Source organism: Podarcis muralis, chromosome 9 (genome assembly GCF_964188315.1).
Source record: "Podarcis muralis chromosome 9, rPodMur119.hap1.1, whole genome shotgun sequence".
NCBI classification, from domain to species: domain Eukaryota; kingdom Metazoa; phylum Chordata; class Lepidosauria; order Squamata; family Lacertidae; genus Podarcis; species Podarcis muralis.
The window spans coordinates 41465802-41482456 of NC_135663.1; the positions used below are offsets into that span (position 1 = coordinate 41465802).

At 37.2% G+C, this 16655-nt stretch overlaps 1 protein-coding gene across 1 annotated transcript in view; it reads right to left on the bottom strand.

Moving 5' to 3' along the window:
* Window positions 1-16655, bottom strand: part of PDGFC (platelet derived growth factor C) — a 101853-nt gene that overhangs the window by 11181 nt on the left and 74017 nt on the right. Inside the window, exon 3 of the mRNA XM_028743599.2 lies at window positions 11558-11738. Coding sequence (XP_028599432.1) covers window positions 11558-11738 — 181 coding nt within the window. The remainder of the gene's footprint in view (window positions 1-11557; window positions 11739-16655) is intronic.

The following is a 16655-nucleotide window of genomic DNA, read 5'->3' on the forward strand; positions in this document are numbered from 1 at the left end:
TTCTACGATTCAATGACTAGTTTTGTAACACCTCTACAACCCACTCCTCTGCCTTCATTGCATACTCAAGTAGCTGTCTAGCTGAACTTTTTGTATTGCTCAGGTTTTAACATCTAGTCCCTGAGACTCATTTACAAGGCACTTTGAGGGTAAAGTTGCTTGCCTCCCTAACAATCTTGTTGCCATATTTACATTCACCGCAGTCTCCAGTGAGGACTAGCACAGCATCACATTGGAGTAGATCAATGTACTCCATTGTGGGGCTGCCCTCAAGGTTGGCCTAGAAGCTGCAGCTAGTGCAAAATACAGTGGCATAACTGCTCACTGGGACAGACTATTGCCCCTATGTTATGTGACTGCTGAAAGAAGTGCATTGGCTGCCAACTAGCTGCTGAGTTAAGTTCAAGGTGTAGGTGCACAAAGCCCTACAAAGCTTGGGACTAGGGTAGCTAAAAGATGGTCTTGCCCCATATACACCCAGCTGATCACTATACTCTGCAGGAGTCAGCCTTCTACAGATGACATCTCAACAGTAGGTCAGCTCCTTATGATATATGAGCTGAGCCTTTATTGTGGCAGCACCTGCTCTTTGGAACTCCTTGCTATATATCAAACAGGAGGTGTCTCTATTGCTTTTTGGTACCTAATGAAGACCCTCCTAGTTCAACAAGTCTTAAGTGGAGATCTTTATTTCAGCCTGTATCTGTACTGGATTTCATTTCATTTATTTTTACATATGATTTTTAAAAAGGTTTTATGCTTGATATTTTTACTGTGAAATCATGCCAATATATTTTATCTGCAGCAAATAATAAATGAATGTAATATATTTATAATGGTAAAAATTAGCTTTTCAATCTGGAAAGAACCACTCAGTAGCATACCTAGATGTTGGCAAAGTGTGTACGAAAAGAGTTTCTCAGCATATAATCCTGCAAGCTGAGAATTTGATCTATGTGATCCCGGCTGCTATCCTCACCTGGAAGCAAGTCCCATTGAATTCAATGAAGCTCACTTCTCAATAGACATGTATTTAATTTCTCTGTAAGGTGGTAATATGTAGTTCTGAAACTGACACACAAACTAGTGTAAAAAAGATACAATAGGAAGCAGTGCTGCCTAAAGTCAAATTTCAGTGGCTTCATTGAAAAGAGATTGATGTGATCATGGCCAAAAATAAACTTGAAGAAATATGTCAGGGTTGTAGGACTGAATTAACAAAGATGCTTCCTGCCATTTTTCATTTAAGCTTTTTATCACCAAGAAGTTCTTCAACAGTAAATTGCAAAAATTAATTACTTAATAAATATATCTTTATTCCTCAATGAAAGAGCCCAATTTTCTATTTGCAGCTAATAATATCTGAATTATTACTGCTTTCAAAACAGTTTTGCTTATCTTCTGGTAAGTACGTGGCCATATATTAGCTATTTTCTTGCCAATATAAATTCAAATATTTCTCATTTACAGTGAGTCGTTCTTTCCCGCTCCAGACGTACACATACTCTTCTCAGAGAATGTAAGTTTACCTTGTGTGTCCTAGCAACACATGCAAAATATTTTAGTCTCTGAACTTCAAAAAGAAAAAAAAGCCTCAGCTTTCCTGAGCCAAATATATACAGCAAGTTAAAAACTGATAAGATGACTTTTCACCCAGCACATAACTCCAGCATGGTTAGTTAGGAATGTTTATTGCGCTTACTGTACTTTTATACAGTAAGAAATATTAATTCAGCATGGCGAGGGGGGGAGTGTCTTCCAAGTTCATCTTAATGAAATATATCTATATTCCTATTTAGCTATACCAAAGCTTTATGCATTAATCTGAATGTTAAATATTTTAAGAAGATGGAGAACTGGCATTTCTGGCAGGAACAACATTGCTGGACACACTAATGCCCTGGAATAATTTATTTAACATGGGGTTTTTTTTATACTCACAACTAACTAAAACATTTCATTTAGAAAAGCTTGCAATAAGGAGTTGCTTTATGCTATTCCTTTTAAGTAAGAGTGATGGAAGGAGGGAAGACTGGATATATGTTGTGCTTTTATAATGGAATATGGAGGATCTTTACAGAAAATGCACACTTATTCTAAGTAACAAAGTGAAAGGATAACCTAGAAATAAAATCTGTGACAAGATTGAAACTGCAGGAATTCGATGCTTATAAAATGTATCCTAACAAGCCTTGGCACTGTCAAGTACAGTTCACTCAAAGTTCTAAAGAGGTTCCAGTAAATTGTGATCTCATATCTTAAACCAAGCCAGATACCCTCATTTTCATTAGAAATCATTATATATCTATGCATACAAGAATTAACATGCAATTTGAGCCCAAAATTCTTATTTCACTTGGGGAGGGGATAAACAGGCTGTTATAGCCATGTAAATCACATCCTATTAAGATGGTGGCGTTAACCTCATAAATAGATTTTAAACAAATTCTGGACTGGTGTCTAAGCAGAAAGCTCCAGCTGTCTATGCTCAGGCAATGAAACATATCTAGACAATCACCTCTTAATCCAAACCCATGCAGGAGAATTTTGTTACCAATGTTGTTGGTAAGAAGGCTAACAACCACCAAGGAACTAAGGAATACTAAAATTAAGTACTTTCTTGAAGTATCTGTAAAGTATCTATTTGCTGAAATAAGAATAATTATAAAGAAGCAAAGTATGGATGGAATAAAAAACAGGATTAATGCCAAATCATCAGGATAAAAATGTGCAGCAACTGCACTCAGGAAACATGCCATTTATACACACACATCTCAGGCCCAGAACATATCTTTAGATACCAACCCCATCTCTATTATCATTAACACGTAAATTCTTTCCCCAACATAAACAAGCCATTCAATGCTTCCCTCTCACTTTCCTAGCAGAAAACAAAACTTTTTTTCCCCCTTTCACAGCTGCCCCTCCTTCTTGCTATAGCAAAAGTTCTCCATCCCAAACATTTCCTAGACTTAATTTATGCTAAGGCTCAATAAACCTCAGCTCAGAAATCTGTTTTCAACATCAGCGCTGAGTTCTGGAATGGGGGGGGCAGTACTTATGAGCATGTGCAAAGTGCTTTCCACTTTCCTCCAAACTACTGTCTATTGACCCACTTGGCATTTAATAGTCGGTTGTCGTCAAGCTTGTTCTTAGCAGCGGTTTTCATGAAAAGGGGCTGAAGCCACAATAATTCTCCTCAATAATGTAGCACACACTTCAACATCCCGATTCATAAAATAAAGATGCATTTTCTCTCTTTTTAAACATATTTTATTAACATAGTGGAAGGAAGAACTTTCATTTTAAAATGTTCATCGACTATTAAATTAAGAGAGGTCAAGCAAGGACTTCCCTTTTCTAGACTCCTTTTCCTTCTGTGTACCAGCCCTATAAGTTTCTGCTGCAACTTCCTTCCTTCCCTTTAACCAATTAACAAATCAGTTATCTCTTATCACCTGCCTCTTCCTTGGGTACCTCCCTTTTTTTAACAAACTTTGTAAATTTTGAAGAAATAAAGACAATTAGCCAATACTCAATGCACCCATTTTGCATTAAGTACTTTGGGAAGCTTTGGAATGAAAAGTTCAAAGAAGGAGAATTTGACATTTGCTTTTAAAATAACACATTTTATACCAGTCTCAGGGAAGTATATTAAGAATGCAGAGGTTTGTACAGAACTTTTTGTAGACAGTGCCTTCATGACGCTAATTCCTGGGCTACAGCTTTAGCTAACATAGGTATGTATTGTGAAATCCACTTCACAGAACTGTATCAGGGAGCAGGCGACAAATAGTTTATGAACTGTATGTGATCTTTGGTGTACTTTCTAGAACTACTGAGATTCTTGAAATAACACTTTTATTTGTTTTTGTTTTTTAAATAATGATTGGTTTTCAAGTACTGTATTGTGTGTTACTGTTGCTTTAGGAATGGAATATGTTTGTTGGAAATAACCCTGAGGTAACTCTGTGTGATGAATGGTGGTCTGCCCAGGATAAAAGGTATATATTTACTTGGTGGTAGAAGTTAGTCAAAGGGAATTCCATAGCCAGTGGAACTCTCTTCAAGACTTTCATTTCCAGGACAGATAACCATATATATGCCTATTGTACATAACATATGAAAGGAAGAACAGCCTCCTTTTGTTTCAACATCTGCTACTGTGCATTGAGGTTTCACCAAAATGGTTCATAGCTACTGTTAGATCTATCTTCCACAAGTTTGCCTGCTGTTTCCCCCCAAAAAACAATCTAAATTACAGTGAATTCCATGTATTATATTATCCCTCTCTCCTCCTCCTACCAACTCCATTGACTGATCACAAGTTCCTAGAGTTACGTATGATTTAGGAGCATTTCTCTGTATCCACTCTTTCAATTATCCACTATTAATTTGTCTAATATTTTTTCAGAGCCACATTTGGAACTGAAATCAGAGCAGGCAGTGGAAATTAATTCTGTAAGTTAATTCTTCACTCAAGTCTCTCTTTTTGCCTCCCTTGAACCTACTACTAATACATTACATGGATAACCTGGATTTCTAGTATCATAAAAAGCATATATGTAAATCATATGTAATCAAAACATTTAGCTATCTCCTGTGCCAACTTGCTTCATTTCACACTTATTTTGAACTTTAGCTGCTATTTTTGTTGGCCATATATTTTTGGAGCTCAACAAAGTCTATTAGAAGTTTACAGTCTTGAGTTATATTGTCTTCTGTAAAGATCCTTTATATAGGAGTAATAAATATTAACACTTTTATTCACAAATTTTTGAAATAGGCGATTTCTTCCTTTTTGCTAATCTAAACTAGCAAATCTTGTACTAACAAAATTGAAAGACTAACTGGAACACAATAAAAAACCCAGCTCAGAATTAATGTTCTGCATGATGTAACATAGTGCAGATTAACACTAATATTCAGGAAACATAAAGGACTTCAGATCAGCCACTGTGTAAAAGGAGGAGAAAAGGTGCAAAGCCCAAGTCTCCTACCCTTCTCCAGCTATCTTTACAGCATGAAAGGACAAGAAGTTTAAAAGGATCTGGGGACTACTGAAAAAGTTTGAAAGGAAACACACGAAGGACTTTGTTTAAAAGATTAATTTGAATGTCATTGTGTTTGCCTTCCTAGGCGGGAAAAGAAAAACGATTTATGAAGTCTTGAGCAATAAGGGTCTGGGTCATGACATATTTTCATTCAGAAATTATTCTTCATCGTCGTTCATAGAATACTTTTTCTGTTTCTTCCCCCCACCCCCCGTTTGGCTGTAAAAGCCAAATGCTTCTAGTGGTTTGGCATTTAAATCTAAGTATAGTAGTACACCCCTAGTGATATGGCTTCCTATGGTCTACTTCCATGCAACCCAGTATGCGTCTCTCTCCTACACTGAGGCTGGTTAAAACACTGCTTCTAAAAACATACATGTATTTTTAAGATAGTTTAAAACAGTTTTGGATCCTCAGTAGATTAGATGTGTTAATTCACATTTGGGTGTGATTGTCCATTGGTCCTTCACTGTCTCACACATCCCTGCTTACACATATACTATAATTATGGATATGCAGTACTCACACGTATTTCACATACCACAGTTGGCCAACACAGCAAAACTGTTACCTACTCCCTTCTCTACTGAATCACTCTCCACTGCACATGGTCACATTTGTTCCCTAGGCTTCTCACAGTTGTTTTTTGAGGTTCTGAGAAGCTCAAATGTTTGTTTCTCCCTACATATTCTCAGACTGGTAGCTGTACTGCTACCCCTGGCAGGAAAAAAAAATGCTTCATCAAGGCCTAGAAAATGCCTGCCTCCACATACCCCTGTATTGTCCCAATAGAAGTTGCTTGTTCTTGGGGCAAAGGAAGGCAGTAGGAGACTCTTTGGATTTTTGAAAGCATCTGTATCTAACCACTATTGGGACAGGCCTTGCATGGCATTTGAGCCAAAGTTCTCATGACCTAAGTGAGAATGAGACCCCTAAACCAACAAGTCAGTTGGTTTTATAGACTATTTACTATATACTGCTCTGAGGTTTTAATGAACTATCCCTGCTGGTTCTTATTTTTGCCAATAGAGTTGAACAGTGATTGGCCTGGAATAGAAACGAATTATTACCACATATTTTCTGAACAAACTTAGCATTATTATGACCAAAATGAGAAACAAATAACCTGGGTGAGGGCTTAAAAACCCCCTCAAAAACAAATGGCAATTGTGTTACAAAATTAACTGATCTACTTCTGGTTATCCTTCTGTCTCAGCTTTCAAGTTAAAACTTTTTTTTTCACCACAAAAATACTTATACATTCAGTATACCCACAGATTTATTCCTAATGACCTTTAAGGCATATGCTCCAAGAGAGTTGGAGACTTTAATGCTAGTGCCATTTCCCCCCATTCAGGTCATAACATGTTCTGTAATGTGTAAAATTTTATAAAGCAATGAGTCGCCTAGTAAAACTTTCTCCTTCACTGAATACCTCAAGGCATACTCCTTCTCTCATCAGTCCCAATATCTGGTCTTGTGTTAGTTGAACCCATTTATTTCTTTAAGGTATTTTTTCTTTTTAATTCTATGCAAACCACCTACTGAATTTTTTTTATTAAAGGGGCTTATAAAAGTATTTTAAATAAATAAGTATTTCAACTTCAGAAGTGCCTTAAAGACTTTAAAAAATAAGTGTATAATTAAATTAATCATAAAATGAATGGTCCAGCAGTATATACAGAACTTGATCAAGGTCAAGAAGTTAAAAAGTAAATGTACATAAAATAAAATAAAATTATAAAACTCACACAAAATACACTGAGAAACTGAGCAACTTTACTTGCAACACTAAAGATACAACAATATATTGCAGTCCCAGGCCAAGGGAAGAAATAAGAGACAGGACATCAGTATTGGATGAAATAGGTCACAACTATTATTGATTACAGATTTAAGTAGGCTTTGGCAAAGACACTAGGAATGTATGTGGCATCAATGTATCTGGCTGGTTGATAAAAAAAAGGCTGGGTCAACCCTGGACTGACACTTGCTCTATGACATACATCAATGGGGCAATCCCATCAGGATCCCATTTGGAAGGATACTATGGCCCATCAGTCCTCATGTGGACTCCTAGAAAGAGACACCCCTTTCCGGGCCCCTTTAGTGGGGTACCCAACAGGCTAAGGATCCAACTCAATTCTTTATCCCCGCCAAGTTGTGACAATTGCTATGAGGTGGGCTAAGACTGGCTAATTTTTGATCTTGTTGATCACAGCAGGTAGCACAAAAGCTCAGTAGAGTTAATATTATCTAGAGAAGTAGTTACTAACCTGCGGCCTTCCAGGTATTGTTGGGCTCCAAATTCCACCAGCCCCCTACCATGCTACCATGGCCAGTGGTATAGCATTATGGCAGATGTAACCCAGGAACAGCTGCTGGGGGCACAGGTTAGCCACCCTCTTTTTTCTAGGAAGAAAACAATTTTGTTACTACAACTTTTACAAATACCTCTCAATATATTGTAGTAACACAATTGTTTTCTTCCTAAAAAAACAACAGATTTTCATGCCAACAAAGTACTACATTTCAAAAATGGATTGTGTAAATTAAGCAATTAAAATAATTTCTACTGATTCATATTTCATGTAGAATAATCAGGGAATTACTGAACCAAACAGAAGAGACATTCTTGGCTGAAACATCTCCTTGGAGTTTAAACCCTCCCCCCCCCCAAAACACCCTAGTATTCCATAAGAAGATATCTCTATAGCATGTTATAAAAACTTGTTATGAAATATTAATCTATTTTCATAGACAAGTCTGCTAGAGCTTCGTAAAAAATATCTGTGTTCAGAGCCATTTTAACAAATATTGAACATGTTCTATTATGCTTACATCCCTGCTCTCAGAGGAATGAACACATAACTCTAAAGTACATCAGGGATGCTTTTTAAAATTCCTGGTAGCCCATCCCCCAATTTTCATTGGGATTATAGTAGTGAGGGATGGTTTAATGCTTTGCTTGTGAACCATAATCCCAACAAATTTATTCCTTCCTTGTTTATTATTAGTCATGGAAAGGGATGCTCCCTTTGGCACTAATTAGAGCTTTTGCCCTTGGGTAATAGCCGTGTGTGTGTGAATTGGACTAGAAATATTATATAATATCAGACTGATACATCTAATCAACTTTTTTAAAAACATGAGGAAAATGCATATACCATGTCTGTGTTTATTGGACTTGGCAAATCACATGAATTCACAATGGCATATGGCATATAAACTGATAAAAATGCAAAACTGATAAAAATGCAAATAAAAGTTGTTTAATGAAGAAGTGTATATCTTTAAGGCAAATATTTTCTTTTTAGAAAGAAGACAGTTCCACTGCCTTAAGTTCTAGTAGTAAGGAGTGACTAATTAGCTTTATACTGAATATCTGCATTAAACTACAGCTCCAGTTGCCTCAGGCTGAGAAATGTTTCTTAAGCCAATAATAACAACCCAGCGCAAATTGCTATCTTTCTAAGTGAATGTCTGGTACATATACAAAGCTCAAAACATTTCAGAAAATACATTTCAAACTAGGGTGGTCATTCAGGAGCTTCTTGGATTTCCATCTTCCATCTCAGCTTCCATGCAAGAGGGGTAAAGTGAGTTTCTTGTAAAGAAAATTTGGCATGATCTTGAATGACAAATGACATACTACCAGGTGCCAAGATAGACTGGGGAGGGGGATCTAGCCACCCCCCAACTTCAGCTTCAACTGGAGCTGCTTTGTTCTCAGTGCCCCGAATAATTAATAACTCCTTTGGCAATCAGTCATGCATTCCTTAATGGCACTTCAGGCATCAAGTGTCCCATTCACCCGCTCCCCCCACCCAAGTAACAATAGACTTTACTACACTGGGTGTTCTATGCCAAGCTTGTAACTGACATAATTTAAACTAAACAAGTCGCTAGAAGGAATATTACCCAGACCCAAATTGGAATTTTTTATCACGTCTGTTTACATAGCATACTGTTGCTATGTAAATCATATCAGTATCGAAGAGACTTGGGCTAGACTTTCTTAACGTAATTTTTTGGCAAGTCCCTTCCTTCCTTGCATACCGAGGGAACCTATGTACACTAATGCTATTATGTACCCCAAGACTTAAAATGATTGCGTGGATCCAAAGATGGGTAATATGTCACCATATTTTTTGTCAGTATATAAAATACTGTTTCCAAAGACCTTTATATTCGAAGTGATGTTTTCGGGAATGCATTACCAATGAAATGCTAGGATGAGCTTGTGGTAGAAAATAAAACGTTTCTATTTCTCATTTATTCACAATATTATTATGAATGTCAATATTCTTAGATCAGGTGGGTTTCCTTATAAGTGTAAATGCTTAGAGGAGAAAGCAATGAAATATTGTTGCAAAATAATGACCAAAATTTAGTGACCTCTGCTCTGCTCATTTTCCTTCTGTCTGCACTAAGTTGGCTGATTTAGCAATTATCCTTCAGATGCTTAATGGACTTAGAGGTTGTTCTTCAAGAACAGTTTACTAAAATTAAAAATATTGTAGTAGATACTTTTCTTTTTTTAAAAAAACCCACACTTTCCAGTTCTGAAAGTGGTGGAAGATGTTCTTTTCACTGTGTGTGGTCTCCAATAACAAATAAAAATGCACACTGTTCAATTTCATTTTTCTTAGTTTGTCTTTAGTCTATTTTCTCTCAATCTATTCTGTCTTTTCATCTTCAAGAATTTAAGCAGGAAGTGATGTTTTACCAGTTAGGGACAATTCATTAAAATGTGTTTCTTTTTTAAAAAAAATATGTTATTGACTTCAGTTTAACATTTCAAAATAAACATTTTACATAATATCATATAATCAATGACTTCCCTCATTCCCCTTCCATGGTTCATTTTGTTTGTCTATTACACCTGCATATTTTAATATGACAATTTTAGTCAGTTCTCCAATCATACAACACTCAAATATTAATTACACAGTAGGATTTATCTTAATGCTGCCAGCATTTTCAACGGTGTACAGTTATTTTCCACATACTCAACAAAAGATTCCCACTCCTCTTTAAATACATGTTCTTCTTGCTCTCTTATTCTCTACATTAGACCTGCTAGTTCCGTATATTCTATCATCTTAAGTGGCCAGTCCTCCTTACAAGGGACCTCCCTCACTTCCCATTTTTGGGCTAACAAAACTAGTGCCACTATTGTTGCATACATAAATAAGTTTTTCTAACACCTGGGAACTTCTGCCTGAACTAATCCTAACAATAATGCCTCTGGCCTTTTTGGGAAAGTTATATTAAACATTTTTTTCATCTCATCATAAATCATTTCCCAATACTCTTTAACCTTTTTATATGACCAACACAAAATATGTTTCAAACACTTTATAATGAGGTGAAGAAAATGTTGAAGATTCATTTTGTGAGAAAACCAGAAACTTTTCTTTTAGGTATAATGGGTAGGGATGTACCTACTGAACGGGGGGGGGGGGGGAGGGATTGTTTATGTATCCTACCACAGCTGCTTGAATGATTTCTGCCCAAAGATGGAAGGAAGAAACAGTTCCGATTAAGGAAGATTGGCAGCTAATGGAATATGCAGAAATGGCAAAACTCATCAGAAGAATAAGAAATCAAGAAGAAAGACTTTTAAAAATAGAACGGGGAAAGTTTATTTATTATTTAAGGACATTTTGTAAACAAATTAAAACATTAGCAGGATTGATATAATCATTAAATTTGAAATGATTTTCTTCTTTTTGTCTAAAATGTTTGTAAAAATTGAAAATGAAAAAATGTTTCAAACACACTTCAGCTCTCTTTCATCATAATTCTGTGGTTCCTGTGTGGGATGCATATCCCAGAAGCCATAGGAGCCATCAGAACCTCCTCTCAGAGAGAGAGGGGTGTGCCCTCTGAAACGGAGATCCAGTGTAAGATGCCTGCCATGTGAAGCTATAGAAAGGTCCACCACCAGTTCCCCTCTACTGTTGGAGGTCTGACTCTGACTTTGGACAGGGTGGAGAGAACAAAGAGGGTGCGTTCCAGAGCCATGCCTAGAGAAAGATTCATAGCTCTCCCTGGAATGGGGAGCATAGAATGCGAGGCTGGAGATACTGTAGTTTACACCCTTTCAGTGAAACTGGCTCTCAAAAAAATAAAAACCTAGACTGCAGAGCATCACACACACACAACCTAATTTTTTGCTCTGCTAACGTGAGTCTAGCAGGGGATAGGAAAAGGTTTGCCTGCCATTCATTTTCCCTCCTCCTGTCATTTTTGACTGCTCTGCTCTTAACAATTTTATCTTTACAGCAGTTCTCAAATGTTGTTGTTTTTTCCATTCAAGTCCCTCCTTGTAAACTTACTCCAGCTTCTGCCCCATTCCTGAGGCAGAAGCACTTCTAAGCGGATTACAAGAAACATTATACAGCATATAACGTATTGTTACACTTTTTATTATTTTTCTTTATCATTACATCTTGGAAGTCTAAGAGCTAGAAATACAAGAGGGCAGAAATACTTACTGGTACGAGGAGAGTATAATGGATACAGAATCCAGGTTCAGAAGGAAAATATTCATCAGAAACGAATCGAATTCTGATCTGGTTTCCTTTGGAAATCTGTTTTCCTGGAACGGTAGTGGAGCCACACCACCGTCCTAAAATAGTGCCATCGCTGGGCTCTTCAACTTCTACAAAGTCATATCTACAACGAAAAAATAGACACTGTTCACTTGGTGATTTACTTTCTATAGAATCTTTATACAACAGAATTATATAAGAAGAAATACATAAGCTAACAATAAAACACACTACTCCCTTTTCCTGGGAAAGTTGGATCTTATCTCACCAGAGTCATACAGAAGAAGAGAAGAAGAGTTTGGATTTGATATCCCGCTTTATCACTACCCTAAGGAGTCTGAAAGCGGCTAAGATTCTCCTTTCCCTTCCTCCCCCACAACAAACACTCTGTGAGGTGAGTGAGGCTGAGAGACTTCAGAGAAGTGTGACTAGCCCAAGGTCACCCAGCAGCTGCATGTGGAGGAGCGGAGACGCGAACCCGGTTCCCCAGATTACGAGACTACCGCTCTTAACCACTACACCACACTGGCTTTAATCACCATACAGGCTTTAATCACCTCCATGCTTTATTACTGTGTGGTCCTAGCTACTGTAGGGTCCACTACTGAAAAGTGACCATAAACATGGAACTTGTACACATTTCTGCTGCCAGGTTGTTGGCTAGAGCTGCTTGGTTGGGTTAGAGCACATCAGCCCATTTGTTGTTGTTGTTGTTCTACATTAGCTACCTGCTTGTTTCAGGTTTCCATTAAAGGGCCTTAGATGGCTTGGGACACCTCATTGCATCACCTCATGCCCTGCTTTCAACACTAGAAATCTTGCTACAGGTGCATCCTCCAGATGTGCAATGCTGTCCACAGGATTTGTGCTCAACTACTACACAGTTTTTAGGGACACGGGTGGCGCTGTGGGTTAAACCACAGAGCCTAGGACTTGCCAATCAGAAGGTTCGAATCCCCACGATGGGGTGAGCCTCCATTGCTTGGTCCCTGCTCCTGCTAACCTAGCAGTTCGAAAGCAGGTCAAAGTGCAAGTAGATAAATAGGTACCGCTCCTGCGGGAAGGTAAATGGTGTTTCCGTGCACTGTTCTGGTTCGCCAGAGGCGGCTTAGTCATGCTGGCCACATGACCCGGAAGCTGTACGCCGGCTTCCTCAGCCAATAAAGCGAGATGAGCGCCGCAACCCCAGAGTCGGTCACGACTGGACCTAATGGTCAGGGGTCCCTTTACTTTACTTTACTTTACTTTACTTTACTACACAGTTTTAGTACCAGATGAAATGCTGACACTTTTGGGTGACTGTTAAACTGAATTTGCTTCTGTCTTTAGTTTAGCCTTGTTTTTGTTATGGCTAGCATTATGGATATTTACCCTGTTATTCATTCTTGCTTTTTTGTTTTGTTTTTGCTTATGTTTGTAGTTTATCTTTTCCTCTGCTGATTGTAGCTTATATTCTTTTAATTGATTTGTTCTTGGTTGTTTTAATATTTGTATTTTGTAAACTGCCTTGAGTTATTTTTAAAAACTTAGTAAGCAAAGCTGTAATTTTGTTTTTAAACAACTCTGAATAAATAAAATGCAACTAAACTGAGGGTTCCATTTTTGTGTTTTCTCTCTTCTAAAGAGAGAGAAAAGACTTGCAGAACAGTTCTCCTGTCCACTTGGATGGGGCTGGGAATAATATTAGATAAGACAAAGGAATTCTGCCACAGCATGTGGGATGGTCGAGTAGATACTTTGCATACTCAAAGTCCTAGGCTCAATTTACACAACTCCACCTGGAAAAGGATCTCAGGTAGTGGGACTGGAAATACCTCCACCTGAATTAGAGTAGTTGACTACATAGACAATAATCTGACTTGGCATAAAGCAGTTTCCCATGTTCCTAGTTTCTTTGCAATTAACGTGGAATGAAGAGCAATAGCAATCAGCAATTATTAGTTGTGCCTCACACCCTGCAATTTCAAGAGACTTGCCCTTCTCACCCTTTGCATTTTGCAAAGGATGCAATGTAGAGAAGGCACAAGAGCTGCTTCCCAGAGTTCTAGGAAGCAGAAGTACTTAGTAAATCTTTTTAACTCCATTTTTTAAAAAGTATTATTTTGGATTTAATAAACAACACCAGTGTTTTCAAAATAGTGGTAGTTCTGAGGGCTACAGAAGGTGGGGTACAATGACTTGAAAACACACCTTTGTTCCCTATATACATAGGACACAGTAGCTTTGGTCCTCACTTTTATTCCACAAATGGAATAGGGTTCACATTTGTGCCTTCTACATACGCCAAAAATCTACTCCTGAATATTGGAAGGTCCTTGGGAATCATTTTAGCTATGAAGAGGGGGTACAGCTGGTGGAAATCACCCCTACCCTTTACGTGAACAAAGAAGAACTCTGAATCCTAGCAAGTTAATATAATATTTCTTCAAAGATTACAGATGTCTGGCAAAAGTTTTCTTTTGAAAATTGCAAGAAAATGAATGTATTGATTTGAAAATAGTGATTAACTAAAATATTGTAAATATAGATTAATGTTATGGCTGACAAATGTGCCTCTCATTATACTATTAACACTATTTATTTCAACAATACAGATTACAGGACATAAAACATGAATAACTCAAATAAGAAAAGACAGCAAAGTATATTGTCAAGCAAAATGAAAGTTGAGAACTGTTAAATATGCAAAACTGCCTCATGAGCTAGTCTTTGCCTGACTTACAACACTACTGGCAAAAATAGTTTTTGATTATCCATGTAAATTATTGTTCTTTATTCATTGCAAATCTGCTTTTCAAAGTAGCATGTAGAGATCAAACACACATTGAATCAATAAAAATCCAGGGAAATGGAAAAGTGATATGACAGAACACCTGACACACGAAGTGAAATGAACTATCACTGACAAGAGAACCCCACATGTCCCCAGGTGATCATTTCAGAGACTTTGTAATCCCTGTAATATACCCACTGGTATTGTATTGCACAGTCCAAATCAGCATTTAAAGGATTTACTAAACCTGCTTTATTGGCTAATCAAATGTGAGTTTCTCACAGCAACATGATACAGTACATGTATAACTAAGTGGCTTATAATGACTACTTCTCAGACTTATTCTTGGGAACTTACAAAGGATTTATTTTTCTTTCATATTTTACAAACAAGTCTGTTTTTTTTTTTTTAATTATAAACACAGTGTCTTTTGTCATTAAGCACATTTATGCTTCTGGTTTTGTTTTAATAAAGCTCTAAAAAGATACTGGGCCTACCCTGTCAAAAGTGCCTCCCAGAGTATCCATCAGTTAAGAACAATGAAACAAAAGCATGCTAAGCGGCTGCTTTTGAACTCTTGACAGTTTTTCATCCTGGGGGTACACTACCATGAACTGCAGAATTTTGCGGGGGGGAGGGATCATGTTTTTAATGGCCTGGCAAATTTATAAATTTTGGGTTCCTTCGGTTTCTCATTTTCCCAAACTTAAGTTCAGTTCTCAATATTTCATCATGAGTTTGTGTGTGTATATAGTCCTCATGAACGTTCATCAGTATTTTAGTGCATTTCCCCCCTAATTTACACATTTTAATATTTTAAATGCAACTGTTTTCAAATAAGTGCATGCTATTTTTGCCAATTATATGCACTTTAATGCATAATTTACCCTAACATATCTAGTCCACGTTACTTGGCAGGAGAACTGCACTGCAAAATTCAGAGAAGTACAAAGTTTGAAGAATGGCTGTGTTTTGATTCTCATTGTTTTGGAAAGTGTGAATCAGGTAGATTTGTATTTAAATGCAAACTAAATCAGGTCTCTAACTCATTCCTACAGGTGACCAAACCATACAGCTGAATATTTCTATTTTAAACTCTGTGGTACATAAATTAAAGTGACTTATGCTCTCTGTAACTCATAGTGAGAAAAAAGAAAAGAATTAAAAGAAAAAAAACTTTTGACTGTGGTAGCTGGCACCTCCAGAAATTAGGATACTACAAGAATCCATCACACCCTTCCATCAGCTCCACCCATTCAAGCCTGATTGGTCCTCAAGACTCAAATGGAGGAACAGACAAGGAATAATTCCTAGAAAAACCACATTGCACAACCTTACTAAAACTCTGGTCCATATGTATGTCCTTAGTAACAACTGAAGGGCAAAAATCTCACAGTAAGGTTTTCAAGATTTTTGCCCTTCAGTGTGGTTAGTGTGCTGCACACACTGAATGATATGATATAAGACATGAACTGTCTATTTCACAAGAAAATGCATTTACAGTATGAAGTGGCACTTTGCCCATTCGCTAAATGTATTTTGACAGCCTGCCAACTGAATCAGATGTCCACCACAACTCTCCTTGTACTGCACATGCTGACTGAAATCTAAGCTGCTGTGAAAGATCATGAAGCAGGTGAAATTGCAAAGGTGCTCAGGTGTTTACAGAAACCCTGTGATGCTGGTTAAAGCACAGCATGGAAGCTAGATATGACTGGCCGGAACAACAGACATAGCCAAATATATATATACAGTAATCAAGAGACAGAGACTTGTCAATCAGCAGTAAGTGGTAAATTCTTTATTGCAATATCCTGTAGCTTATTTTATATAATGAAAATGTATAGTGAATGCAGGGTTGAGTGCATTAATCAATATATGTTAATGTCTAGTACATATTTTGGAAAGTTGTTTCTTTGTACGTTCACTATGCATTTAGACACAACACATTGTAGTCAAATTTTGAATGAATTTTCCTGAGTTCAAAGAGCAGGTTTTGTCTATGTTTGGATTTAATTTGATATCATTTTGAATCAAGATGGTGGACCGAACCTTTCAAAGCTGCACTGATTTTTTTGGTTTCTTAGAATTCCCTAACAATGCTATGTATGATGTTGCTAATATGCTATAGAATAATTTCAAGATAACCACTTCATTTACCCTTCTGCTAAGGGAGACAATATAAGGAGAGCTTCTTATTTTGCATTTGTTGCTGATGAGGAATAGGTTTGCTTGACTGATCACCTGAGAAGAAACTATTTCTCCATA